Raw genomic sequence first — 26,506 nt, 5'->3', positions numbered from 1 at the left:
TACTGTCGATCGTGATCAGTAGACTGCGAATTTTATGCATTTATAGAATATTCGATCATCTAGAAGACAGTAAAAAGTTTTAGTAAGCTTATTTAGGTTTTCCTTTTTTTTTTTTTTTCGAACTTACCAGAACCTTTAACAGGCCAAATAAAATTTTCTTTCCGACCGCTTTTGAGAAATAAATTCATAAAAATCTATATTTGCATACACATCCGCAGTCTAGTGATCGGTAAACGTATTGGGCTTCTCTATTTTCTTCGAACACCGAGTTTCTCTCCCGCGATTGTTTAATTATTCGAAGTGAGTAAACAGACTTAATTATTCGAAGTAAGTAAACAGCCTTGATATTTCGAATTCGTTCGCCGTGCAGAATATTCGACCAATTTCTCGTTAGCTTTTAATGACGCACACCAGTCAGTCGATCGAAAGCCGCCGTAAATTGGAAGGAGTGACGCCCAGACGAGGGTGTGTCTCTTCACGAACGACAGACTCCGCACAATTCAAACAGAACTCGCCCGTTGTCAGCGTTCCTCGTTAAATTTCCCTGCTGGCCACGCGATCTCGTGTCTGGAAAACGACCACGAGAAAGCCTGTACGTCCGAGATTCTTGTTTGTTCAGTGGTGTATTCGGTAACGAATTGGAGATCTTCGATTACGATTCGATTCTTCGGAAGATCGATTCCGTTGGGTATCACGTCACTGCCATATATAACACATAGATTAACGGCCAAAAGTATGAACGTCCCTAGAACGAATCTTCTGACCCCCGACCGCAAATAATTCCGCTACAATCAGATCCACGTAAATCGATCTATAAGTTGTTCAATTTTCCGATGATTGGAGACACAGCACAGAACAATGAAGAATCGTCCGTCGATACTCCGCGGGCAATTAAATTCACCGGGAATAAAGAGGATAGTCCGCTTTTAACTCACGTGACAGCGGGAATGACGTCAAAATGTACGAGCACGCTCGCTTCGAGTGATGTCACCGTGTATTTTTAAATTAAATACGGCGTGAACCGTTCCGCACACGAAAATTTCTGTAAATCGTCGTCTATTAAACCGCACTTTATTTGCATAAGCTCCGCCGGCCGACGAAGACGAGTTGCTTCTTCGTCATGGAAGATCGTCGAGTGGGAGTCTTCAGGATACGAGTGTCTCAATGAAACTTATCGAGCCTTATCTGATGATTTAGATAAATCTCGTACCGCGAGATTCGACGCCATACTTACTCGCTGTACTCCTCCGTGATCCGTCACTTAAGTACAGACGTTTAAACGGGATTAAGGAGACAAGCCGAGAAAGCTTGATTTATGCTTCCGGAAAGCGAGACCGGTCGCACTGGAAAAATGTCAAGTTGCGTGGACAAATTGGTGCGTGTTTTATACACTCGACACGATGTTGTCGCATTGTGTCACGTACCTACCGGATTCGATTGAGGTGTGGTTTAAGTAAGAGAACGGTGAGAGCCTGCTGAAAATATGATTTCTTCCATTTAATTTTTTAATATTCTAGCTTAAAAATTAGAATGGAGAGGGAAGATCACAGTTCAAGTATAGCAAAAATAATTTAATAAGGTCCAGTCGTATTGATTCGGGAATTTTTGTGATGTCCCATGCTGAAGAGATAAATTCCCCAATACATAAAGTGTCAAGGGGTTCAAGAAATCCCTTGACAATCCTATTACTCAGGAAGAAATCGTCGGTAGTTGAAAAGATACGAGGTAAATCTCCAAATGGAATGCCAGTGGCTTCAAGAAATTCTTCGACGAGCCTATTACTTAAGCATACATTTCGAGGCGTTGAAAAGATTAGGAATTCCTCGATGCTGATGCAACTCCCGTTTCCAGCTATATCAAAGACCTCGACCTTCCCTCGAAACCGTGGAATAATCCTGTCGACTTTTCCAGCCGCATCATTTTTGAGTCACCCTCGTATTTTCGTACGAATGATGACATCGCCCCAAATATCGGAGTAGAGGACGCTCCTGTTTTTCGCCTCGACGACGCGAAGAGACCTAATTACTCATCGGTCGGGGCGAGAAAGTGGATTACGCTAATCGTGTTTTCCTCGACCGCGAACACAGTCTCGCGATACGAGGCGGAATAATGTTTTGTTTGCATAACGAGGCGAATCGATCGACTCATTCGGGAAGATAACTGGCCCCGTTCGTTCTCTCCGGCTTTTCCAATAATGAATCGCGCTCTGCGCAGAGAGACCAGGCCGGACATCCCCTTTCTTACGCCGCTAACACTACTGTGAGCGACAGACGGGCCAGAGTAATTTATAGACCGCCTGGAAGAGAGAAAGAGATAGAGACTAGCGTTCAAAACAACAGATAAGTTAGTGAAACAGACGGCGTTTATTATCTGGTACCCTACTGGCATGGGGTCGATTGATTCATTGAGTCGGAGCTACCGAGATATACTCCATCTTGGACTCTCGTGGCTTCTTTGCACACGTTGCGAGGATCTTTCTGGCGTACAGTTTGTTAGCATAGTAGTGATTGAAAACTTTCGGAGCAATTTTTCTAGGGCAGAGTTTCCCAACGTGGGTCGTACGCCTCACTGAAAGGGAAGTTTGGTTTTACTATTATGCTAAGGGAACATCGAGATCTTTGAGTTGTTGAGGTGGGGAATGACCCAAAAAAGGTCGGAGAACACTGGTCTAGAGGATTGGTGGAGAATTTGAGACTAATAAGGATACACTCGCGAGCAGTTAACGAGACCTCACAGTCTAAGCTTAATTCGATGTTCAGTTGTTATCAATTGCTACAGATCCGAGAGTCACATGGACGACGTTCACCGCTTGTGTGACCGTGAATCGTTCGTCGCCGATTAGGAAAAATCGGTTTCTTTCTCGAGGCGTGAAAGGAATGTCCATTTCACCGGGAGGAAGCCGAGAACGGCGGAGAAAAAGTTCTCAGCGTGAGTCAACCAGTCGCTTGGACAAGTCTGACGGTCGTTCGCCGTTTTCCTTAACACTTCGTGGGCTGGGAGTAGAATAGGAGAAACAAACACCTATCCAGCCATTGCCATTTGTCATCGTGTGTACCGGGAATTGGATGCTAAAAAGAACGGCGTACGAAAAACGAATCGGCAATTGCGTAACCAAGGATACAACGTGAATACATTCTGACCTGGTCTTTGTAACGAAAAAACGTACTATTACGTCAGATCTCGCCAATCAGAATATATTAAAGGTCTATTGTTGATCTGTCCAGACACTTGACCTCCAAAAATGACGAAATCTGTACTTAACTTCGCTACGGGTTTTGGATCTTCTCTGGTCGAAATTGGAGAAAAATGTAATCTTGAGATTGATGCGATCTTATTCTTTGTAAATGTAATGAATCCTGAGTGTAATGTAATGGCTCCGATCACCGGTGACAACCACCATGGCAGTGAACACGTTAAAAGTTCTTAACGCCGTTGTTACAAGCGAGTCCAGCGATAAGTCAACTTATTCGACCCAGCTACAAACGCAACGAATATAGCACGAAGTCAACGATCGCCAGAGTGTTGAATATAATTGCGTTTACGTAACCGAGAACGTGGTGTGTCAACTCTCGTCGCAGCTGTGACACGTGGTGGTATCTCGCTGGATCGTTTCGCCACGATTTACGATCGCTCTGAAGCTAAGCCCCCGATGCAACTCGAAAAATCGATCGCGCTCCGTTCTGATCTTCGAGAGAAGGTGTTACATGTATACCCAAGTTTTCCCAGTAAAACTGCGCCCACCCACGCTATGAACCACCTCCACATCGATCACGATCGCGACAGGGATATACAATAATTGTACGACCATTCGCCCAGCAAACGTCGAATTAACCGCGAAAAAAACTGGATCGGTTTATTGCGTGCGTGGTGGTAATTGAAAAACCTGGGGCCCCGCCGAAAGATCCATTAACCCTTAATGTACGTTTACTACATTGTTATTACCTTTAGAAATCTTACGACTGAAAATTACGGTAAAAACCGGCGAGAACAATTTAATCGCGTCGACTCGAGCAACGAACAATTTGATCGGCTGACAGAATCAAGCGTCCCCTCCTTGCGTGTGTTTCTCTTTTCTGTTGCTTTGTTCGCCAGCCGATTACTTCGAGCCGTGTCGACGGACAGGTAATATATTATCCGTGGATTTTTTTCGCCAATCTCACTTGCTGACGACTTGGAAATTCACGACTCGAATGCAGGCCGGTTCTCGACCACTTGTGCTGCTGCGCGTGGTCTGAAAGAGAAGACCTTCACCCGGATTCGATACGCGGGCCCCGGCTCGCGGCGTACATAAGTGCACTCCGACAAGTGCTCGGGGGAACCACCTTTTTCTTCGTCTGCTTGACGACCTCTTTTTTTTTTTTTTTTCCTTTCTTTCTCCACTCTTCCCCCTGGTGTAACTGCGCGACAGGTATATACGCTAAGCAGGACCTTTGAGTCACGCTTTAGTTAGAGGTTCCACACCACGACCGGATTACGCGTGTAACGCGCCATATTCGACCGGTACGTGAGCCGAGTTGTCGATCGGAACGAACAACCGTTGATTGAACCAGCTGGGAACATTCGGGCTCACCACCGAATTCATTACGTTGTGGTGTGAGAATGTGACGATATTCCTATAACACGATACTTTTGTTAGTTTTCGGAATCTAATTATATTTTTCGTATGTACTAGTTCCTAGTTTCTTACAACAGAAATTCACAATAATGCTGCAATTTTTACGAACCCGACCACCGTGTAATACAGGATTTACTTGTTATAAATCCACTTCTCCGTTTAAGCGTACAGTAATCTCGATATTTCGTTCGTCGGGTATTTATATCTGTACATTGGTACTTCACATATTTTCAGACCCTGGTTTAGCGATCTCCAGTGATATCGATTTCGCAAGGTTGCATTTGTTCCTGCTAGGATAACCACGGGAGCCCGCGTTAATTGTCTGCAGATGATCGTGCCATTGGAAAACCGCGAATTGCACCGGTGAAATCGCGGCGGATAAATGAAATTCTGGGCTGCCTCGTAAAATTTCGAGCGGAATGCCAGGAACTCGTTTCAATTTTCGCCCGTTTCCACGGCCGGTTTATCTTGAGTTCTTCGGACCTCAGAACGTTCGAACGCCAGATACGCTTTATCGATGATCATACAGTCTGTCTAATGAAAGAATTTCACCGGAATTTTTCTGATAACTGCATCCAGGTAATAATTTGGCCGGTCACGCTTTTACTAGACAGACTGTACGTAGATCGAGGTACATTATTCGATCAGTAGAAGTCGCGAATCAGGAACGACAGAGATCGAGCGTTGTTGTTTTTTATTCGATGAAAATATCGATCCAACAAGAATGTTACAGTTTCTTAGAAATCGGCCATATTGGGGGATAAAACAGGCGTAGCTGTCTCGCTCTATTTGCTATTAATTAGCACACCTTACCAGGTGGCGGATGTTTTGCTAGCGAAACAATTCTCGAAATTTTTTTTCCACGAGTCTAGTAGGAAGTCCTTTCCAAGCGATCGCTCGAGGAGAGAGAGAGAGCACTGGTTTCGCCGCGAAACTTTTACCTTCGACGAGTGAAAGACCTCGGACGATCGTAGATTAAAGATCAGCCGGGGCAGTTTCTTCCTTTCTCCTCGCGGTAAAGAACGCGATCCACGAATTAAAACGATAACAAGACTGTAGGATTCGATGCACAGGATCGTCTGAGTGCTCGTCGGCGATGGGTCGGAAAAAAGAGACTATTTCGAGATTGATAAATTATGTCCGTGGCACGCCGCGTTAATATTAATACACACGGTCATGGGGAATAACAGGAATTACCGTTCACGGCTTTATTCACGATCGGGATTAAACTACATGTTACGGAGCTATCGAACGATTGAACACGGCTCATTAATCATTCCACGTGATGGTTACGCGGTACTAGGAATGGAACCTGCATTTAACGTGACCTAGAGAGTTAAAGTAGAGTCTGTGGAGGAGCAGAATGGAGGACAAAGCATGAGCGTGTCAAAAATTCGTGAAATTGAAGCTACAGTTATGGACGAGGACAGAACAGATTGTCCGTTACTCAAGGCCATTTTTCCTATTGTATCCCTTAACTAGCCCTAACTACTCTTTTCCCTTTATTTCCTTCACCATTTCCTTCGCTACACCCCACGTCACCCGATTCCCATACAGGCACGCTTACAATATCGCAATCATTTTTTTTTTTTTTTTTACTCTTTTCCAGGTAAAACGTTCTGCCAGGCTTGCAAGAAGAAGTGCAGCGGGGAGGTGCTACGAGTGCAGGACAAGTATTTCCACATAGGGTGTTTCAAGTGTGCTCAGTGCAACGCGAGTTTAGCGCAAGGCGGCTTTTTCGCTCGCGAGGGCTCTTACTACTGCACCAAGGTACTGAAACGTATAAATAAAAAATCACCGTCCCGATAAGAAAAAAAAAATAGAGAACGTGCGGGGGGTTCGCCACTATTTGGAGCGCGTAATTCACTCGCGGTAAACGCAGTCTCACCGTTTTACACTTCATTTTTACTTGCTTCGTACTTCATGTTACACCTCCCGCTATACATAAAGCCTATTAAACCACATAAACAACTGTAGTCATCTGTGTTTTAACCCTCTGACAGTAAGGTCCGGGTCGTATGCGACCCAAATTATAGGGATGATATAAGATAAAATTTCGACTTCGAATTTCCAAACTTTTACCTAAAAAAAAAAAGGGCTAAACTCACTTTAACTCACGTTTTCTGTGCAAACCTTGAGGACGACGATCCACGAATCCCTCCCAAGTTTTATTCCCGTTTCGATGGTGAACGAGAATCTCGCGTTAAGAATGCCCCTCGTGAAGGGGGCCATTTGTCATCGCGCGTAAATAAACTCCTCGGGGCTGGAAGCTGGTCGCGCCACGATTGACAAACACGGCTGCGAAAAACGAGAGGCGCCCACGATCCTTCGTACGATACACCGCGTCCAGGCGTATGAATGTTGTGTCTGGCGATGTTGGTTGAAACAATCACGGGGCAACGTACGTTCTTGGTTGTTGCAGGACTACAGGGAACGCTGGGGCACCAAGTGCGCCGGCTGCGGGGAGTACGTGGAGGGCGATGTGGTCACCGCGGGCGAGAAGCACGCGTTCCATCCGAACTGCTTTCACTGTCAGAGATGCAGGCAACCTCTGTTGGGTCAAGGGACAAAAGTGTCCCTTGTGCAAGGTGAGTAGAGTTACGGTAAATCGTCGATGAGTGCTCGAAGACTCCAAAATCGTTAAAGAACGAGTATACGATCATCACGCGCGGTTCCATAGAACCAACGAAACGGTATCGTCGTAGGTTCCCTTTTCGATGAGACCCGCGAAATTGGCGTTACCGGCGAACCTGTTAAAGCAAATTACCACTTGGGTGTAGGATCGCACACGGCTTAACGAGACCGTGCACGCGCGCGTGGCCTTGTACCGATTGCCACGGTTCATGCTTGAAAATGTACGTCTGCACGGGAGGGAGAGATACCACCTGAAACGACCCTGTCGCGAGTTAAAGCGCCGTTCCCTACCTCCCTTCCCCCCGTCTCGATCCGATCGTTACATTGTTCTCGGGCAAATATTTATGCGCATCTTTGCAACCTCGGCCGCTTTATCGATCTTCTCGCGAAAGAGAACCGGTGCGTATTTTTAGAGAACCAGCTCCAGATGCTTGGTCTGCGCGCGATCGTTGTTCCGGCCTGTTCGTGCAATTTTTTAAACGTCATTTCTGGTAGACCTGGAGTTCAATAGGGAGAAAAAGGGTTCAGTTAGGCAACATAGACAGATATTGGATCCAAGTGTTACTGTTATTTACAGACCATTCATGTTCCTAAGAATTTACAAAGTTTTCAAGATCAGTCAGTAATTAAGATCCACAGGTATCAAGGATCCATTCGGATCTCTACTAACAACTCTTCACCCTGATTAACCCTCCAACGGTTGTGATACTACTAGACCCTTCTCCTCGACAACTAGAACTCGCTCTTTCCACCATTTCCAATCCATAAAATCCCAAGTAAAAAAAATCTAGCACCAAGAACGGTCGCGAACCATTCCCACGGAATTGAATCCCTCGAAACCAGTCTCTCTCCCTATGCAGACAAGGGGTCGGGGTAAGATCGACATCGACGAATTACGCGGCTATTTATACGACGAGAGACGCGCAAATATCAGCCAGTAAACAAATCGTCGCAAAAGCTGCGTTTCGCGCGTACAAACGATGAATCAGCGTGTCGAAGATACGCACCAGGGATAAAAGAGAGACAATAGGCGGCGTGTATGGAGCCTCTCTGAGTGTGTGCGTCATCGGGACAACAGCGCAGATCGACGACCGGATCTGTCCAATCGCGAAACTAACCCAAGCATTGTCTATAGGTCAAGCTCTATGCCATCGATGCGTCGGAATCCCGGTTCGAGAGGCCTCGACGCCGGTCGGCAATAACACCGCGACTAGAGGAGCCGGAGACGGGCCCTCCGACCCCGGTGCCTGCGCCGGTTGCGGTAACCAATTACGGGAAGGTCAGGCCCTGGTCGCTCTCGATCGGCAATGGCACGTCTGGTGCTTCAAGTGCCACAGCTGCGACACCGTGCTGCACGGCGAGTACATGGGAAAGTGAGTTCAAGAAAAAAAGGGTTTTTGTCAGTCAACGACAGTGTCTCGGTTGATCTTGGAGTCCAGGCTGATGAGGAGCTTCCTATGCGTCGGGCGCGTGAAATTTTTATTGGATCGCGGGAGCCCCAGACTCTATCTACAGAGGATAGTTTCACCCTCGAGCACGGATTTTCTAGACTGCGAAAAACGTTGGTTGCGGAAATGAGATTGACTTTCGAGGTTCGCTGCTCTGGTATCGATTGCCGAGCACCGTACAGGATTAGAGAGAGGGAGCACAGATTGGATTTGGAAGTTCGGTTGGGAATGAAAGTCCTGAGGGGATGAATGTTAAAGAACGTGGATAGGTATCTTGCTGAAGCGTGAAATTTTAATTAGGGGAATGAAGTTGGTTGATAAATTTCTTGGGAACTTCCTTGATAGGGACTCAACACTTTGACTGCAGTGGTACCCATATGTGGGTCGGTTCTCTGGAGTTAAAATTCTTTAGAGTTTGATATTTAGTATAACAAATCTGATTTGGATAAGTCAAACGACGCAAATTGCTCACACATGACAAGTTACAGTATTGATTCAACGTAGACAATGGTCCAAATACAGCAACCTTCCCCTATGCTTACAAAGTTGCCTGAGTATACACTGCTGCTGTACGAGCATTAACCACGTCCATCTTCCAAGGGTTAAGTAATCACAGAATTTTTGCAGTTGCTAGATTAGCAGTCAAAATATTGTAGCAGTCAAATAACTTGACCTGACTAATCTATTCTAGTACTAGCAAACTCAACATTTTCATAGTTCGTAAACTGGTTGCTCCAAGATAAAACCGAGCCAGTCAGACAATTTACCAGACGGAACTGCATCAAATGCAATCATCCTGCTGTTTTCCTCCAGAGATGGGGTGCCTTACTGCGAGAAAGATTATCAAAAACAGTTCGGCGTGAAGTGCGCATACTGCAACCGTTACATAAGCGGCAAAGTTTTGCAAGCGGGCGACAATCATCACTTTCACCCTACCTGCGCCAGATGCACCAAGTGCGGCGATCCGTTCGGTGACGGTGAGGAGATGTACTTGCAGGGCGCCGCGATATGGCACCCCCGTTGCGGTCCAGGGCCCAGCGGGCCAAATGGTATCGTGAACGGCCACAGCGAGGCTCACACTCCTCAGCATCGGGAGTCCGAACGAATCTCCAGCAGTGCCTCGGAGATGCAGGTAAGACTCGAGAATGGTTGAAAATTGTGCATTCTCTTCGTGCAACTTGGTTCGGGGGAAACTGCGATCGAAAGTTGTCCCCGAGACGGTGGCAACGACACCCGAGAGCAATTATGAAACAGTCGTATTGGACTCGACTGTGATTGAATTGTGGTTCTTTGGAGCTTTTTCAAAAGCTACATACTATACACGTGTCTATCCTGAACTCGAATTTAACTCAGAACTGGCGGAACCGTGTGAATCGGTCTCTTGTAACATAGTGTACTATACAACGAGTGCAAGCGTAGATTCATTGATGTGTTCATCTGTGTATACTGTTGCATTTCTCGTTCATCGTATTGGCGGTATGGTAACTTACGATTACAATGTCATTCTTGAAGTCATTTCTCATATGTTCACAAACGGGTTTGGTTAAATCCATGGGTGGATTATCATTAATTTTCTTTTGTGTAATGTATCTATACTAACGTTCATTGTTAACACGTTTAGTTGGCGCTCGCTATCTTAACGATCACAATGACGCTCGATATCGTCCAATATACATTTAATATTATATGCACGTCGTTTTTTTTTTTTTTTTTTTTTTTTTTTTTTTTTTGTATTCGTTTAGTTGCATCGTACGCTGTCGGAACGACGCGAATTTTGCATAGTTGCGCCGTGTTTGCCGTACGAATCTGTAAAATACCAATCGGGACAGAGTATTTAATCGGCGAACGGTCGAGGGATTCGAATACACACTTTACGTCAGCTTGCATCGTGCTTATTCTGGACTGTTGTACGACGTGTTTCGTGTGAAAATGATATCTTGTTGCCCGGTTGGAGAAGTCTTGTGTTCAGTGTCCAGTTGTTCGATACCAAATTAGAGAGTAGACCAATTTACTAGAGCCTTTCGTGAACGCCTATAATACTTTTTTTCACTCGTAACAGCTTTGTGTATAGCTTAATTTTTTCTACTGAACGATATTTTTCGCTTTCGACTTGTGCATTCTCTCCTATGAACGTGTTCGTTGTATACTATATTCCGCACGCTTCGATGTACGGTTCTCGGTATTATATATATTATACGTATATTATACATACATTATATATACATACTCGAACGATTATTATATCACGAATTTGATTTTTATCGTTTTTTTAATTTTTATTATTGCTTTCTTAATCGTTTACTTTTTTTTCGCACGGTCATTGTGTATAGTTTTCATTGCGGTCACGCACGCCAAGCCTGAACGGATCACTCTGCAGCCCTTACAGCAGCCTCAGTCGCAAGGTATGCCATGTATCTCCTAGCACAGGCACTCTTTCGAGAAAAACTTTAACATTCGTGAAAATTCTGAACGATAAAACCTTGTACTGTGAAATGTCCTACTATCAGCTTGGGTGGTAACCATGATCAAATATTAGATCCTAAGGTCAGAGATCGGATCAATCCATTGATGAAACGGTGCAATTTCTCGAAAGAGGGTCGAACGCGTTGAGTTCTTATCTTTTTTTGCTCAGTACCAAGCTAAAGTTAGCGGTATGACAAGACGCTTACGACACAACCGAAAAAACGCAAGCACGAGCCCAGCCGCGATAATGTCCGTTAATTGCCCCAGTATTACCCCGCGCGAACCGGCAGTCCTGGGCTGATGTTACGAGAATACGGACGGGGTGCATCCGAGGATGTGTCTAGGATTTACACTTACTCGTACTTGACCGAGACGCCCAGCCAAGGATATCTGAGACGTCCGATACAGCCGTACGACAAACCGCCGACTAGCCCACACTTTCACAGGCCCAGCTGTAAGTGCCATTTTTTATGGTACCATAAAGTCTGAATCAGTGCAACCGATTCTACCTTGGCTTACCGTCGATAAATTAATGTCCACCCTCTTGCTCAACATGACACCCTCCAATTAGAATCATTTCCCAACTTTTTGCTCCTGATGGTACTCACTTTAATCCCTCGATTTAATGGTCAACAATGGTACCAATGTCGCAGCGCTGATTTAAATTTTATTGTAGTATATTTCTCCTATTCTGGCAAACAACGTCTTCACGGTATATGTTTCTAAAGGGAACTGTAATGTTTAAATTGTATCGTACCTTTTATTGTAGCCTCTCGTTCGATAAGAAGCAGCGGTGGACGCAGCAGCCGGTCTGGAATGCGAGCACTGGTCGATGCTCTCAGCGAGCCCAGACCGAAGTCGCCGGCCAGTCAAGTAGATAATGACGAGCCAATAGAGCTCGCGCATTATCCAGACGCGATGAAACCACCACCTGGATCCAAGCCACCCATCGAGAGAGACGATTTCCCTGCTCCTCCTTATCCTTACACAGATCCTGAGAGACGTAGACGATGGTCGGACACATACAAGGTATACGCAATGTCGATAACACCATGTGTAGGGAGTACCTGCATCAGACGACGAGGACGAAGTCGACAACAAGACGTATATAAAGGAGGTGGAGGAGAAACTAAAGAAGGAACACGACGAGCTGAGTAAAATCGACACTGGCATAGCGAAGGTGTTCTTGCAAGACCGTGAAAAGGATCGGGAGAACTTGAGACACAAGGCAGCTAATGTGGATCCTAGGAACGCCTCGAGGACACCGTCCGCCGCCAGAGAACCGACCTATAGACTTCGATACGAGAGCCCTGTTGGTGCATGTGAGTCTGTGAATCATGTCACTGTAATGCTTCGGTAATTCACTCGTGTTGCATCGCTAACAAGTTCTAGAGATTGGACTGGTGAATTTCGAGAGAATGAATCCCAAGACTCGAAAGATCCCGAATTAGTCTCCCCCAGAACAGACGAGTGATTGTTTGAAGCACGATCATCCGCGTGTATCTGCGATTCCTGAACCTATATGCAACGAATGTTCTTTCTCCAGCTCCATCGAGAAACATAGATCACGCCAGGCCCTGGGAAGACGACGACGGTTTGAGCTACCGATCCAGCGGGCCGAGTTACAACGGTAAGTCTCCCCACGATTACTTTTCGATCGTTACTTATCACTATTATCATGATCGTCTCATTAACATAAGTGATAATCATCTCATACATGTCCACACGTTCGCACATGACACTAACATACCACTCTACCGTGTCGAAGTAACATCTCGGACGTTAGATTCCGATGTGAATAATAGCGGGGGTGGGGAGCGAGTGAGAGAACGTTCCATGTAATAATATATACCAGTGAAAAAAAAAAGAAAACAAATGTTTGCTATATCCGTGGAACGGGGACCGTCGTGGCGTGCGAATGCGAATCACATGCGATGGGAGAAAAAGGGGGTTACTCGAGCCATAGTAGTAGGCCAGGTTTTTATACGTTTTTAAGTGGCGTATAGAAGCACCGAACGCGCGCACACTACGGCCGCCCGATTAACGTGAATCCAGGTGATGTATGCTCCGCTTTTGCATGTGGTCGGCATCTACCATCGATGTGCTTGCCTATTCTACACGTCTGTCCGGCTATTAATGCTCTCTTCGAGTACAGAATTAGTATGCGTCGTGAAAAAAAAAAGTCATCCTCCGAATGTAGATATAAACTCGTTACCGAAAACACCCAATTCTTTCTCACTGAACCGTGTCTCTCTCCCGTTGCGTATCGTATCATATATCCGTTCAACTACTACCCTAGAACTTACATCTTTGCTGCCTCCTCTCGCATGGTATACTATCATATTTTCACCGTTCGCAACTATCCATCGTACACGAACACGACATCGATCAGAAGCAGAAGAAATTAAAAGAAAAAGTACTCATTCTATCATTTCTATTTGAATTTTTCATATGTATACCCGTGATGTTGGAAGATAACCGCAAGACGAACACCGCCCAGGGATGTAGTATTGATTTTTGTACGGGGTGTAACCTAGAGGTTGGAGATTCAAAGTTAAATTTCGTCTCGTTAGATTGTATTGGAGATTCGAAGTAACATTCGTCCCTTCTTGAATTTTCGTCTTGTCAAGTACAGTATACAGAAGTACAAAAATAACAATTGATACTGAATTTCAAGGTCAAGTTCTTCCTCCGATCCGGATATCCAGATTTCCTGGTAATAATCTTAATCCGTTTACACCCTGTACGTGTACATATTATTTCTGCTGCATGATAATTACGTTTCTCCGGCACTGCATACATTTATCTCGCTTATCCGGAAGGAGTACGCAGTAGGCTGGCCTAAGTTCTACTTTGCATTACGGCGCGTCGCAGCCCGTGGTATCTTCCAACGTCTGGCTCATTTTATTAATCGATAGGGAAATACCGCTATCTACGTTTTTTTTAGTACGACACACCGCTACCTGTATCATCGTATCTCTATTTGTGTTTTTGTGTTTGTGTTGTGTTTGCGTGGGCGGCAGTTGGGAGGTCATCGGCACGTTCCCCGGCTCCCAGAAACTATCCACCCCTTGGTACTCAACGCGCCTTCACTCTTCCAAACGCCGCTAGGCACTATCATTCGGTGAGTCCGTGAACTTTCCAATTCACCTACCGTTGATCTCAAGTCACACGATTAGAGACGTAAAGAAAAAGATAACGGGGGCCGAGAGGCGAGCTTCCGCGTCAGCCGGAAGTTCGTCCCTCGGGAGACCAGAAGAAAATACTTCTCAGGAGCAGCCGTCGCGGAACCGAGAGAAACGTGTGTAGGAAACGAGACCTCTGTTGACTTGTCTTCACCGGGAGGCATGCTTCTCTCTCTTCTTTTTTGTTGTAATCTCTAGCTTATTCAGATACATACGTTTTTATTATTACTTATACACAGGTGCTGGCTTCTTATTTGTATTTGAGATATATATATACGTGTATATAGATATATGAGATCTCTGTCTCTATCTCTTCCCTTTTTTTTTTTTGTACACACGCCGTTACCTTTGCACTCTGTTCTTTTTTTTTTTTTTACCGAGATTGCAACGCTTGTGCACTTTAAAGAACGTTCCCCCACCGTCTTGCCGTGGGGATGCGAGAAACGGGGACGTATTTTTTTGTTTTCTATCAACCGTAGAGTCTCAGATTGTTAGAAACGAATAAAGCCCCCGTGTATGGTAGTCTCGATGGAAAAGGTAGAGTGAGACTCCCCCGTGGGCCCCGTACACCGACCGCGTGTGGTCGATACCACCCACCACTTTACGTATAGAACGAAAAATCGTACCAGAGAAAGGGGCAAAAAGAAAGGAAATCGTAAAATGTTTTGTTGGCGGCGAACGTTGGGCATTCGTATGGGAATGAACAGATTTCCACTGTCCGGTTGGAACTAATGAGTAATACTGTCCGATTGACCATTTGAAACCAGTTGTGAGCTCCCTTCGGCACATCCCGAAGCCAGGGTACGGTCTGGCACCGCGAAGTCACACCTTCTCCTCGACCGGCGGTTCTGTATCTGCTCTCCCTGTAAGTCTTGCACAATCGCGTCACAATCGACGACCAATCTCTCTTGCACCTGTTGCTGCATTATTAAATGCTCTAGAGATTTTATTATTATTACTACTACTACTACTATTATTACATTATATATATATATATACTATATATACATATTATATATAAATATACACGGTTACCAAGGATTATATACCATGGCAAACAGCTAAGATGTACGCTTTTCTGTCGTCTAGGGTGATTATTCGTTCAGTGGGATGGGAGACAAGACGCACAGCACTGATTTCTCATCTGGCAAGTCAGATAGTGAGTAACAAAAGACAAAACAACAACGGAAAGGGCATAATACCGATCATCGTTATTCTTGCCACTCTCTGTACTCTTCTGGCAGTACACTATAGTACTTTCGATTTTGTACATGCTTCTTTTTATTTTATCGTTTTTTTTCTTTCTTTCTTAAATATATACATCAAGTAGATGTGCTCGCGGAACCACCAAGTTAGAGGGGATCGTCTTCGATTTTAAGCCACTTGTGATACGTGTTCCACGAGCACGCGAGATTCTTTACTTCTATTAATTTTTGTTTTCTCTCAATTATTATTACGGATTACTCGGCTTAATACCTTGAGCATGCTTGACTAAATGCATCCTCGCTCTACCTATACACATACACAGAGAAACACGAGTACACACGTACACTCATACAGACATTGTCGCAGTCTCATTATACGATTCGGTCCTGTACGTGCAACGCGACGTACGGGTGCCGTTTTATGGATTACCACGGATTGCATAAGAATATTCCAACGCTGTTATGATCGTTAACCGTGCTGGATGATCCCTGGTTGTGCGTGACGTTCGTCCCTAGGCGCGACGAACGTCACCCGTCTATCTGATACGTGCTTGAGGATGTTTGATCGTTGACAGCTGCCACACGTATCGTGTAGCTTTTTAGTGGATCCAGGTCATATGTACAATACGATCATCAGACATTCGCTTTATAGTGATTTAATCGGATCAATTGCGTTCCCGGTCGACGTGGTTGATTGAGATTATCGAGAGCAAAGTAGCGAACAGCATCAACGTTGTGTCGACAAGCTTGAAAAGATGAATTATAAAACGACGATCTTCTTTCGGTCTTAATTACCTATTTTCCGACACATCGTATACCGTAATATGATCGTTAATATTCGACTGAAAGTACAATAATATTCTCGATCGTTCGTCGTGCAATCATCCCTCTTTTCAAACCTGTCGGATCGTAATACACGGGTTCATCGTCGAAAGGGAACACGATCGATCGACAGCGAACGATTGTTACTTAACATAACGAAATGGTTTGTGCAACATGGTTTGACATGGTTTTTTTTCTTTCCCATTTTTCCCCCGATTTTAGTATCGACAGGCAGCATCACGGATGTGGATCGGCGGGCACTGGTATGTACCACAGCCCCATACTACTCCCGGCGAATTAGCATGGTTTGTAGCTTGTTTTTTTGCATCTGTTATTACATTAACCATCGCGTTGATAACTTTAAGTTAAGTATGAGAATAGCAAACGGTGTCACACAAGCGAGACTAATCACGGTACCGTTTGACGAAGATGTACACGAAACTTGTACATAATAATATATACATATCGTATATATTAGTACCGTCGCAAATGTAAAATATTCTTGTACATACAGCGTTGTATATTGTTTGTTGCGCATGCCTGCTGTACATTTTGCTGCAATTATAGTTTTCCATTTTGCATTTTCTATATTATATTTCTTCATATTTTTTTTTTATGCCTTGCGATTTGAAGTTTGCATATTTGACTTATAGAATATCAATACGAACAATCGATCAGTTTCGATACATTTAGTTTGCGCTTCGACGATGATTTTTGCAATTTCTTTAGACCGATGGCAATCGGGCTTTTTATGATTTTCACAGTCACCGATAACACAATCTTTCGTTGACGCAACACGATAACACGATGTGAGTTTCGCGTACGATTCCGTCCAACCGATTAACCATTAATCTGTACTTGTCTATTTTGTTTTTTTTTCCTTTCTTTAACAATCGACGCGTGTCACGCTATTCTGTCCACTTGGCTGCATACAGAGTTGCATATTTGTGCATTAAGGAACGAAAGAGGAACGGAACTATGTCTAAACTGAACAATCTAAAAAAAAAAAGAAATGATTTTTCTTCTTCTTTGCATGATGCGCACGTGAAGCGTGTCGTGGTTGCTTTTCTATTATCTTCTCCTCTCGTGTCCGAGATCAAAAACCGGACGATCCGTGGGGAATATAGAGTCAGATCATGTAAGTCTCACAGAACACTGCACGAACAACAACAACAACCGGTTCATCGACTGCGTGGAGATGAACGATTAATCGTAAGATGCCAATTCCTAGCGATCGTTTCAGTCTAGTTATAGTTCTGCCTCGTGGTTTCACGCGAACGGGACATCTGTAACGCGTCGTTCAATGGACATTCGCTGATTATTTTTTTTTCTGTTTCGCTGCAAAATTGGGTCTTGTTGAGCGACGACCACTCGATCGGAACGCGAAAAGAAAGTCTCGCACGGGACCGTTCATCTGGTCGAACTCTCTTCTGTGCTCGATATTAAACAGAATTCATTTCATGTTTTTAAAATCGAAATATAATAATTATATTTCTAGCCGAGGCCTCCTCAGGCGTACGAAATTCTTTCTCCTGTGCGAGACGCTTCGTTCGAATTAAGTGCACCGTCATTAACTCGCATTAGACGGTGGGACGATTACGGTGACTAATGAACGACTTGTGCTTCAGAATGATGGTGGAATGCTTCCATCGTCCACCACGTATACAGGTGGGCTGGGTTCGGTGGTCGGAAGTCACGGGGGCCATCATGTGAGGAGATCGTTGCCGGACATGGGTACTACGCCGTCCGAACCACCGAAACTCTATCCGTACCACTTACTTGTCATCACTAACTATAGGCTGCCCGCCGACGTGGATCGTTGCAACCTTGAGGTGAGTAATTACATTCACGGCGTTAAATCGACCGCAATTACGCGAACGTTATCCTCTTGAACCTCATCCTCGATGGACGATTATCAACATTGATCCACCGTAATTACGCGTAAAAATGATAGTTTACCAATAATATAAGGCGCCAAGATGATTGATCGACCTAGGAACTACTGGTCTAATTAGCTCACCCGAAGCTTCGCGTACTTTTTCTTAGAGCATTGAGTTTCAGCAGATGAAATTCTTTCTTTATCCTATTCAAGTTCTAAATCAGGAATTCAAGATCAAATCGGTCTCAAGCTCATCCTGCAGTTTATGAAGAATATCAAGTGAGGATGCATACTAGAACTTAAACCAAAGAATATCATTGAACCTACGATTCTCTATGAACCCACATTCCCTTGTGCACTGTGATTATCAGACACCTAACGTAGAACAAGAAACGATGACGAATTGGAGGTAGATCCTCAGGAATCCCCCAGTCACAGCACTGTCTTCGATCATTTATGAACCTCATTCCCATCTTCGCTATGCACTGTGATTACCAGACGCCTAACAAGGTCGAAGAACCGATTACGAATTGAAGGTGGATCCCCAGGAGTCCCCCAATCACCAGCATTGATCCAGTCAACAGATTCTCCTATTTCCTTCCGATAGAACAGAAATGACATATCGATCAACCAGGAGTAACCATCGTCTCCAAAACGTGTTTTTATTTTCCAGCGACACCTTTCGGACGCGGAATTCGAGGCAGTTCTTCAGTGCGGCCGCACGGAATTCTACAGACTACCCCAGTGGCGTCGTAACGAAATCAAAAGACGCGCCCGACTGTTTTAACCAGCAGCAGCGTTCACATTATGCGTTCTACTTATTACCTTCACCGTGTCACGACTGTGTTACCGTGGTACTGAGTGTACATTCCTTCAGCTGTTGGCCAGCCGTATCGCGAGAGAAAACCCGTGTTCACTGTACCCGTATCGTCGACAGCATTGCGAGCCGCGGTAAAGATCGGACAATCTTTGGATAACGTGTTCATCGACACGCAGGGTTACACGCGTGATTGATTCACACACAAAACAGACACATGTATACACATACGCAAATACGTATTACACAAAGAAGGAGACACACATACACAAAGCACTGCCATTTGTCGTCAATTTTCAAATGTTCTCTCAGCAACGAATCCACAGGCAGCTTCGACTAAACTTCGACTTATCTTCGACTTGAGAATTATTATGATCGTCCCCCCTGTGCGACTTCGGTGTGCTCCTTTTTCCGGGAGGATTTTCTTTGATGTTCGTTACGGTCGTTAATGCCTGTTTCTGTGATCCAAGCGGAATCTATGACTGCTGAAACCGAACCACGAGAGAATAGCGAAAAAGAAGAGAAACAGTAGAGGATGGTTCGATGGAGATTACCCGATGATATACAGAGTCTTGACTTATTTGATTATTGTTGACGGGGAAGTGGTGTTTTCCGATTATAGTCGGCGGATAGTTCTAAGGAAGAAGAGATATATTGTACGTAAAAGTCGACGCATGTCGGCGAAAGGGTGACCCAGGGCGAGTTTCTTTCCTGTATCTAGCATGTAGTACGGAATTTTTCATTGACCATGGATTTTCAACGTCGCGCGAGGATGAACGGTACATGGGTATAATTATTTAGGGTAGTAACTGAACCGTGAGCGAACGCGCTACTACGTGCCGAGATTTTAATCGTTTCGCCAAGACGATTGGAGCGTGACGATCACTTGGAGTTTACTCTCGTACGTCGACGAATATAGCACACACAAAACACTCATACACACACAAAAGGGAGGTATGAATATACTACCACCACGAATGCAAATAGTAGGGGCCGGGCAATGAGATGGTAATATTCGTAATGCACACGTGCGTTATTGTAAATAAACCGACGGATCGCATAAAGATGAAAGAAGCAACCGAAGTACGGATGAAAGGTATATAAATATATATATATATATATATGTATACATACGTATTATACGTACCGTTTTTGAGAATTCGCTTGAACCACAGACACACTTACTATTTGCAAAGGGTTATAAACACGAAAGCGCTACTATTATAAGAGCTATCATTATTATTATTAATTTTTAACTATTATTATTATTATATTTTACTATAAGCAACATGAGAAGTTTACGATATAAGTAGATAAGAAAGGCCAGCTTGCCGGGTGACGTGATTATATATATGGACGATTTTGCATGTTGTTCCTCTATTTTATCAAATGTTAATGAATTATACGGACTGTTTTGTACTTGGTGGTGCAGGATGAATAAAAAAATGATCGAAAATATAGAATACTCTAATTCTCGAGAACAAAGCTTTCTCAGGAACAAAACTGGTACATCGTTGATTCATTCTTGACCAACGAACCACTCCCTTCTTTATCATTGCACCACAAGTTCCAGAAACAGTCCGTATAACACTATCTTCTTATCTATCTATCTGACCTGCGTATTGACTAGACGAAATCGCTCTGCAGTGCGGGCGAGAGTTCTTCGATAACAGAAGATGAGAGAACTTCGGAATAATCGTTGAAAACATATACAGTATACACGCGTGGATAACTCTGGATAAACAGAATAGACATTAAAATGAAAAGCAGTTGTGTACAACTAATTTACACACACACACACACGAAAAGAGCACGTCAGGCGGCAAGCTGCACGCGCGAGACAGAAGGGGCGTGCGTATGTTAAAGTAGAACGTTGAATCTTACCGAAACCGATTAATATCATAGGGATCACACACTGCCGACACAATTCGAGAACGTTATGACTATTCAGCGAAGCAGGGGAATTGCCTCCGAAAAATTTGTTTGTTCCGTCGGAGTGGCGTGGATCGAATTATCGAGGACAACCTGTGTATATGCGACTAAACGATGGAAGATGGGGGTAGGGGGAACGATTCGCTGTTGCGTGCAACACAAGTTCGTGAATAAGCGTTTTACTGTACTAAACACTTCGCCTGTTACCCTAAGTCATGTGCCTATAATGTGAATGTCGGCGGACATTCGACACACGAGGAGAGTCGTGATGATGGTCCCCCGCGATTGGGCGTCTGTATAACGCGTGCGCGCACACGTTCGCCGCCACCAATTCGTGCAATTCTCGTCGGTCTACCCCGTCGACAACAACAACAACAAAAATGGTGGTGTATCTTGAACGTGCTCCATGATCTTGCGTGAAATTGCGACCCCTTTGGCGAACCACCGTGCGAGAAACAGAACCGAGAAAACGAACGAATAACTGGGGGAATAGCAAATGCAAATGGACGGTTCTCGATCCACGATTCTCGTTTCCTTGTCGTCCGCTTTTTGTACACACTATCAGAACCAATAAACTGCAATATTTATCTTTCATTTGCGGTGTTTTATGATGGCGAAACACTACGCTGCTGGCCGATGTTACTCGAAAACTATCGCATCAGGTGACTCTTTATTTTCGTTTTCTTTTTAACGATTACTTATTTTCGTATATTTTTATTTTTATCCTCTTTCGTCGAGATCGTTTTATTCTCGCTTTTGTTTCCTACTTGTTTTTTTTTTCGTCCGATTTCATGTAATTTTGAGCGTTTTATATTCACGACGACCGATCACGCGGATCCCAACCGTGACACACACACACACACACACATACATACACTGTCTGTCAGATCATGGTGCACCGTTGTCTGTTCACGCTGTGCAATGCGAACCGATGTACGTTTCTGTTGTATAGAGCACATTGCTTCCGCTAGTCCCATGAAATTCAATAAACGCAAACCTACACGAAAGTTCACAATTGCCCATAAAGTTAAACGCCTGAACATTTATACAGCAGAATAATAAATAACAAAACTTTACTCTGCCAAGACCACCGAAAAGAATGGACATTCGCTGTTCATGTGACTACAAAAAAATTTATTTCGTATATCGTATTTCGGAATCGTGTGTCCCGACGTTTTTATATTCAGTTTAAGAAGAATTCGGCTTTTCCCGAAGAATAACGAAGCCTTCCAACACGCTGGACACCGCCTCGTATTCGTCCAAAGCAAGTTCCGCCCTTTCACCGGATGACAGAAGGGTGGGAGTTGTGTGGACGTAGCCGCCCGAAATGGATTTTGGATTCCCAGCCTTGCCCACGATGTCCACCCAGTGTCCAACCCTCACTGACACTGGTAGACTCTGCACAATAAACAATTGAAGATTCTAAGATGATCTTAAATAAAATAGCAAGAAGATACTACTTGATAGTGGTTGTGTCCATCGGAAAGTGTGATGTACAACAAAATGAAAGTTACAGTTAAGTTTAACGATGATTTGAACTTCAGTTCTGCGCATCAAAATTCTGAATACAAGGAATAAATCTCTGTTGAACTCCAGTTGTAATAAATTACTCCAAGAGAATACGGTTTTGCATAAACACCCGCGGTCTGCTACGCAATACAAGAAGTTTTAATATGAAGATTGCATAATATAGTCTATGAAGGTTCTTGCGATGTATATTTCGAAATAAATACCTGTAAATTCTCGTCTAAAGTCACCAGCCATCGAGGTTCCATCGCGAGAGCCAGACAGTACATTAAGTAATGAGATTTGCCCAGGATCAGGTTACGACAGTCCAGAAACGAGACCAGGACTACCAGCAGCCCAGCGAGTGCAGCTTGATCCAATACTTTAGAGGCGTAACGCAATGGAGATATGGACAGTGTACCCTGCACAGTACATTATTATTATTCCATTGTTATTTACTTGTTCTTGGTAAAAACAATCATTTCGAATGACTACAGTGTTCAAGTTGATTGTTACCTTGCCAAGATGGACCAGACCCTGCGATATCCTTACGAGAAACAGGTGTGAAGGATTCTTCGCATGGTAGCAGGCCAACTGCCTCAACATGATAGCAAGACGGGCGTTGTTGGTCCCTGCACCGACCAGACCAAGCGCAAAGATCGCGTTGTTCGCCACGTCGCTGTCGTTGTCGTGACTGTATTTGTTCAGCACGTCCAGAACCGATAGATCTGGGTTCGACAAGAAAGACAAGCCCAGAGCTAGAGGCATTGCTCGCCTTGCGGATATAGGGCCGTATCTTCCTATCTGAAGAACAGTTACCGATGTCTTATAAGTTAATAAGTAGCCTATCTCTACAATAAATTAATCGTAACTATGATTTCGTGACTGGAAAACTTGAACAGGGTGAGTAAATTAAGTAGAATACCTGTCCAAAGATTCGCGAGTTCTCTTCACCCTCCCCCAGACCAACCATAGCGACACCCAGAGCGGCTATAGCTTGCGTTGATCCAATTTCTCTGAAACATTTTTATAGCAAAGGTCAGTTAAAGATATCAGAAGGATGTTAATCAAATGAAGAAGACGGGTACTTGGATTCTTCCTTCTTGGCGTTCTTTTTGTCTTTCTTCTCACTAGACTTCGTAGTTTCAAGTCCCTGACCGTGGCAGCTGATTGAAGAAGTGCTCACTGGTGTGATTGGTACACTCTCGCCGTTAACAGGTTCTGAACAAATTCGTAGTAATTCTTGCACTATTAACACGTCGCCTGTGCCAGCATACGCGCATACCTTGGGGAAAATAGTTCTTGTCGAAGATAGGGACCATACAGTGAAAGAGTGGTAATGGTACCTGTAGCATCGTCTGCGAAGTCAATTTGTATGGATCCGGTAAAACTTCCAACGCCGCGGAAGGAGCTTCTATTACATCTCGACAGCCCATGTAGACCAACCCCAACGACAGTGGTAAAAATCTAGGGAAATGGATTTCTGTAAGCTCTAAATTCTTTTGTACAAAACATATTTTACTCAAAACTACATCCTTCTGAGTTAATCTGGTGTATTCATCTTTTCGGTATACCCTGAATATTTAATAACGATTTCTTTTAGTGACCTAGAGTGGGTGTTGGACAATTCTTGACGAGTAAGGTTCAACAGTTTCTGCAAAATCGTCGAGGACACGTCAGGATCAGCTGAACCAACATTTATCAGTCCTATCGCTATCGCGCTCAACGCTACAACCTCCATGGTACCTGAGAGTCATCGGAGTGTAAAAGAAAAATTGTCCCTATTTTCAGTCAAACACAATATTCAGAAACTATACGCTAACTTTCTTTGTCCGTGAAGACGCCAGTTAACAATTCAGTAACGTCGAACCTCCTTGAACCCGCATAGGCGACGGCTAGTCCCAAAACTGCTCCTATTCTGAGCGTTGCACTGTTATGGGACACGTAATCGCTGAGAAGAGCCAGCGCTGGGTCGCATTCGTTGCGAACGCCACAGTTTACGAGACCTATGGCGAGTAATGCTCCAGATTTTATATAGTCCTCACTTGTGTAAAGGTATCTACGATATAAAACAGTACATAGAATCTTCTGTAATCCTATTAAATTTCCTAACAGAACTGAAGAAAGTAGAATTCACTTGTCTATGGGTACCAAACCGCCGTCCACGTCCCACATGTGTATCAGGCCCAGGGAGGCAGTAGCAGATAGCATCCCATGATCCTAGAAGCCAATTCATCATCAACGAATGCTACAGTCCCAGCGACCAAGGCCACACACAGACCTAAAATGTAAATACTAGTCTTTCATACCTTGTTCTTGTACACCCAACAATCCTCCGTGTTAGCCATTAGTTTATCCTGGCCAAAGCCAGCATGAACAAAGCCAGAGACGAAGCTGGCTGCCAGATTGGCTCTTGCTGAATCATGTTCGGCCATTCTTAACGTGCTTGTTTCCAACCAGATCTTGTAGATATCGTTCGGATGTTTAGGCTCCAGTATATCCAATTCCCTGGCGAGTAACTGGAAATGGCTGTTCACGTGACCGTTACTCAAGATCAGTTCGATGTCCTTGGCATCGTCACCTTCGTACTCTATCTTCAGAGGATTGTCCTAGACGAAGAACACAATTTCAGCGACTTCTCATTGATCATTCACGATGCACAAAGTATTACCCGCTGTCTGGCGAGCATAAATGCCAACTGTTTCCGCGTCACGCTGTCAGGACAAGTGGTCAAACACTTCTGCACCAGGTCCGAATCGGACAGTTCCAGAGCTACCAAGGTAGCCTTGCAGAACTCCTTGAATCTCAGATACTGATCAGCCACGATTTTCAGTATTTGCTTTCTCTCCGTGTCCTCGCTGAACGTTCCGTGAATCAATCACATTCCGTGATAACTGAAACTGGGTCATTGGATCCTTATGCACTTACCTATACGCCGCGCAGCCTTCCAAGTATCGACAGACTCGCCGGAAATTCGTGCTGTCCAAGTAATCGCCGAGAAAGTTCAGCTGGTCGATCTCCAGACACAGATCGCAGCCAGGTATCTCTGCATTGTGTTTTATGTCGAATTTCACGATACTTTTCACCAACGACGTGAGTTGATTTCTGTCCTCAAATGACGAAGAAGAACACTTCAGATCTGTAGTTCTGTCGCCAATTTTTTTTTTTTTTTCCAATATTAGAAGTACCTTATTCGTTGCTCGTCCCTGGCAGGGGCGGTCGACCACTCGTCGATGATTTCCGCCTCTAATTGTCTCACGTACTCGTGGCCCCATTCGCCAGGATTCACCACATTTCCTTGGATACAATACTCCAGACACTCCTTACACCCTGGAACTGCTCCAGCCATCGAGAGCACGCTCAGAACTTCTGCGAATTGCTGCCTCACGTCCTTACGCTGGATCTTGTTATACGCGGTCTTCAAGGAGTCGTAAGAGTTTCGTAGGTACTTCAACGGCTTCGGGACCGAGGTCATCGAAGTTGTCGAGGTCTGCATGAGTAGCCTCAGTTGACTCAGGGACAGTAGCATCGCTGCTTCGTCTGTTCCCTGAATTTTTATTGTAAAACACTGAAAGAATATTTCTTCGAAATATTTCTCATTTGTTGGTGCTTTTGTAAAAGAAGTTGGTAGATTTTGATCAGAAGGGAAATTTAATCCTCCATGAACCATCCCCCTCCCTCCTGGGTGTTTCTAATTGAGACAGTAAATCCCTTACTTATAAATCGTCTAATATTAATTCGACGGAGAAATTCATATTAATTACTAGCAATACGTCCGCCAACTGAAGCAACTCCTCTTGCAGCACGGTGTCATCTTCGTCCTAGTAAAGGTTGGATCATCCTCAGAAGCGAAATAAAACGAATGAATCCAATGAATTTAAAAACTGCAAATTCTTTACCATCTCGGACTCTTTCTCCTGCACGCGTCTCTTTACCATTGTCATTTTCCTAGTGACGTTCTACTTACAACTCTAATCACAATAAATTCCAATGCACGTTT

At 44.3% G+C, this 26,506-nt stretch overlaps 2 protein-coding genes across 10 annotated transcripts in view; one reads left to right on the top strand and one right to left on the bottom strand.

Moving 5' to 3' along the window:
* The window catches only part of LOC107189111 (actin-binding LIM protein 2), a 32,246-nt gene extending 11,370 nt beyond the window's left edge, over nucleotides 1–20,876 (top strand). Inside the window, exons 2-15 of one of the 9 annotated variants that reach the window (XM_015577581.1) lie at nucleotides 6,225–6,385; nucleotides 7,038–7,203; nucleotides 8,385–8,622; nucleotides 9,511–9,829; nucleotides 11,028–11,099; nucleotides 11,428–11,614; nucleotides 11,930–12,189; nucleotides 12,221–12,482; nucleotides 12,707–12,790; nucleotides 15,113–15,210; nucleotides 15,435–15,504; nucleotides 16,595–16,635; nucleotides 18,001–18,204; nucleotides 18,925–20,876. In XM_015577581.1, the coding sequence (XP_015433067.1) occupies nucleotides 6,225–6,385; nucleotides 7,038–7,203; nucleotides 8,385–8,622; nucleotides 9,511–9,829; nucleotides 11,028–11,099; nucleotides 11,428–11,614; nucleotides 11,930–12,189; nucleotides 12,221–12,482; nucleotides 12,707–12,790; nucleotides 15,113–15,210; nucleotides 15,435–15,504; nucleotides 16,595–16,635; nucleotides 18,001–18,204; nucleotides 18,925–19,038 (2,276 nt within the window). In that variant the 3' untranslated portion in view covers nucleotides 19,039–20,876. Of the gene's footprint in view, nucleotides 1–6,224; nucleotides 6,386–7,037; nucleotides 7,204–8,384; nucleotides 8,623–9,510; nucleotides 9,830–11,027; nucleotides 11,100–11,427; nucleotides 11,615–11,929; nucleotides 12,190–12,220; nucleotides 12,483–12,706; nucleotides 12,791–14,183; nucleotides 14,285–15,112; nucleotides 15,211–15,434; nucleotides 15,505–16,594; nucleotides 16,678–18,000; nucleotides 18,205–18,924 lie in introns of all 9 variants that reach the window. The other 8 variants (XM_015577576.1, XM_015577577.1, XM_015577575.1 and 5 more) reach the window with 8 other exon arrangements.
* A 1,252-nt stretch (nucleotides 20,877–22,128) lies between these two features.
* LOC107189102 (26S proteasome non-ATPase regulatory subunit 2-like) lies at nucleotides 22,129–26,077 on the bottom strand. Its single transcript, XM_015577555.1, has 13 exons — nucleotides 25,695–26,077; nucleotides 25,435–25,611; nucleotides 25,178–25,364; nucleotides 24,816–25,115; nucleotides 24,644–24,726; nucleotides 24,330–24,565; nucleotides 24,114–24,252; nucleotides 23,853–23,973; nucleotides 23,589–23,791; nucleotides 23,432–23,522; nucleotides 23,023–23,310; nucleotides 22,734–22,928; nucleotides 22,129–22,398 (listed from the first exon to the last, which is right to left on the bottom strand). The coding sequence occupies exons 1-13, from the start codon at nucleotides 26,033–26,035 to the stop codon at nucleotides 22,189–22,191; spliced, it is 2,571 nt and encodes an 856-aa protein (XP_015433041.1). The 5' UTR covers nucleotides 26,036–26,077; the 3' UTR covers nucleotides 22,129–22,188.
* Nucleotides 26,078–26,506: the final 429 nt, after the last annotated feature.

This window comes from Dufourea novaeangliae, unplaced genomic scaffold (assembly GCF_001272555.1).
Source record: "Dufourea novaeangliae isolate 0120121106 unplaced genomic scaffold, ASM127255v1 scaffold125, whole genome shotgun sequence".
NCBI classification, from domain to species: Eukaryota; Metazoa; Arthropoda; class Insecta; order Hymenoptera; family Halictidae; genus Dufourea; species Dufourea novaeangliae.
Note: the sequence above shows the minus strand (reverse complement) of the source record. Positions and strands in the feature narration are given on the sequence as shown.

Excerpts from the sequence above, each read along its gene's own strand:
- LOC107189102 (XM_015577555.1), bottom strand. The coding sequence starts at position 26,035 with ATGCTACTGTCCCTGAGTCAACTGAGGCTACTCATGCAGACCTCGACA. Across the intron at positions 25,116-25,177 it reads TTATGCTCGCCAGACAGCGG|GACAATCCTCTGAAGATAGA; the intron begins GTAATACTTTGT and ends TTCTTCGTCTAG. Across the intron at positions 22,399-22,733 it reads CTTTAGACGAGAATTTACAG|AGTCTACCAGTGTCAGTGAG; the intron begins GTATTTATTTCG and ends TTTATTGTGCAG.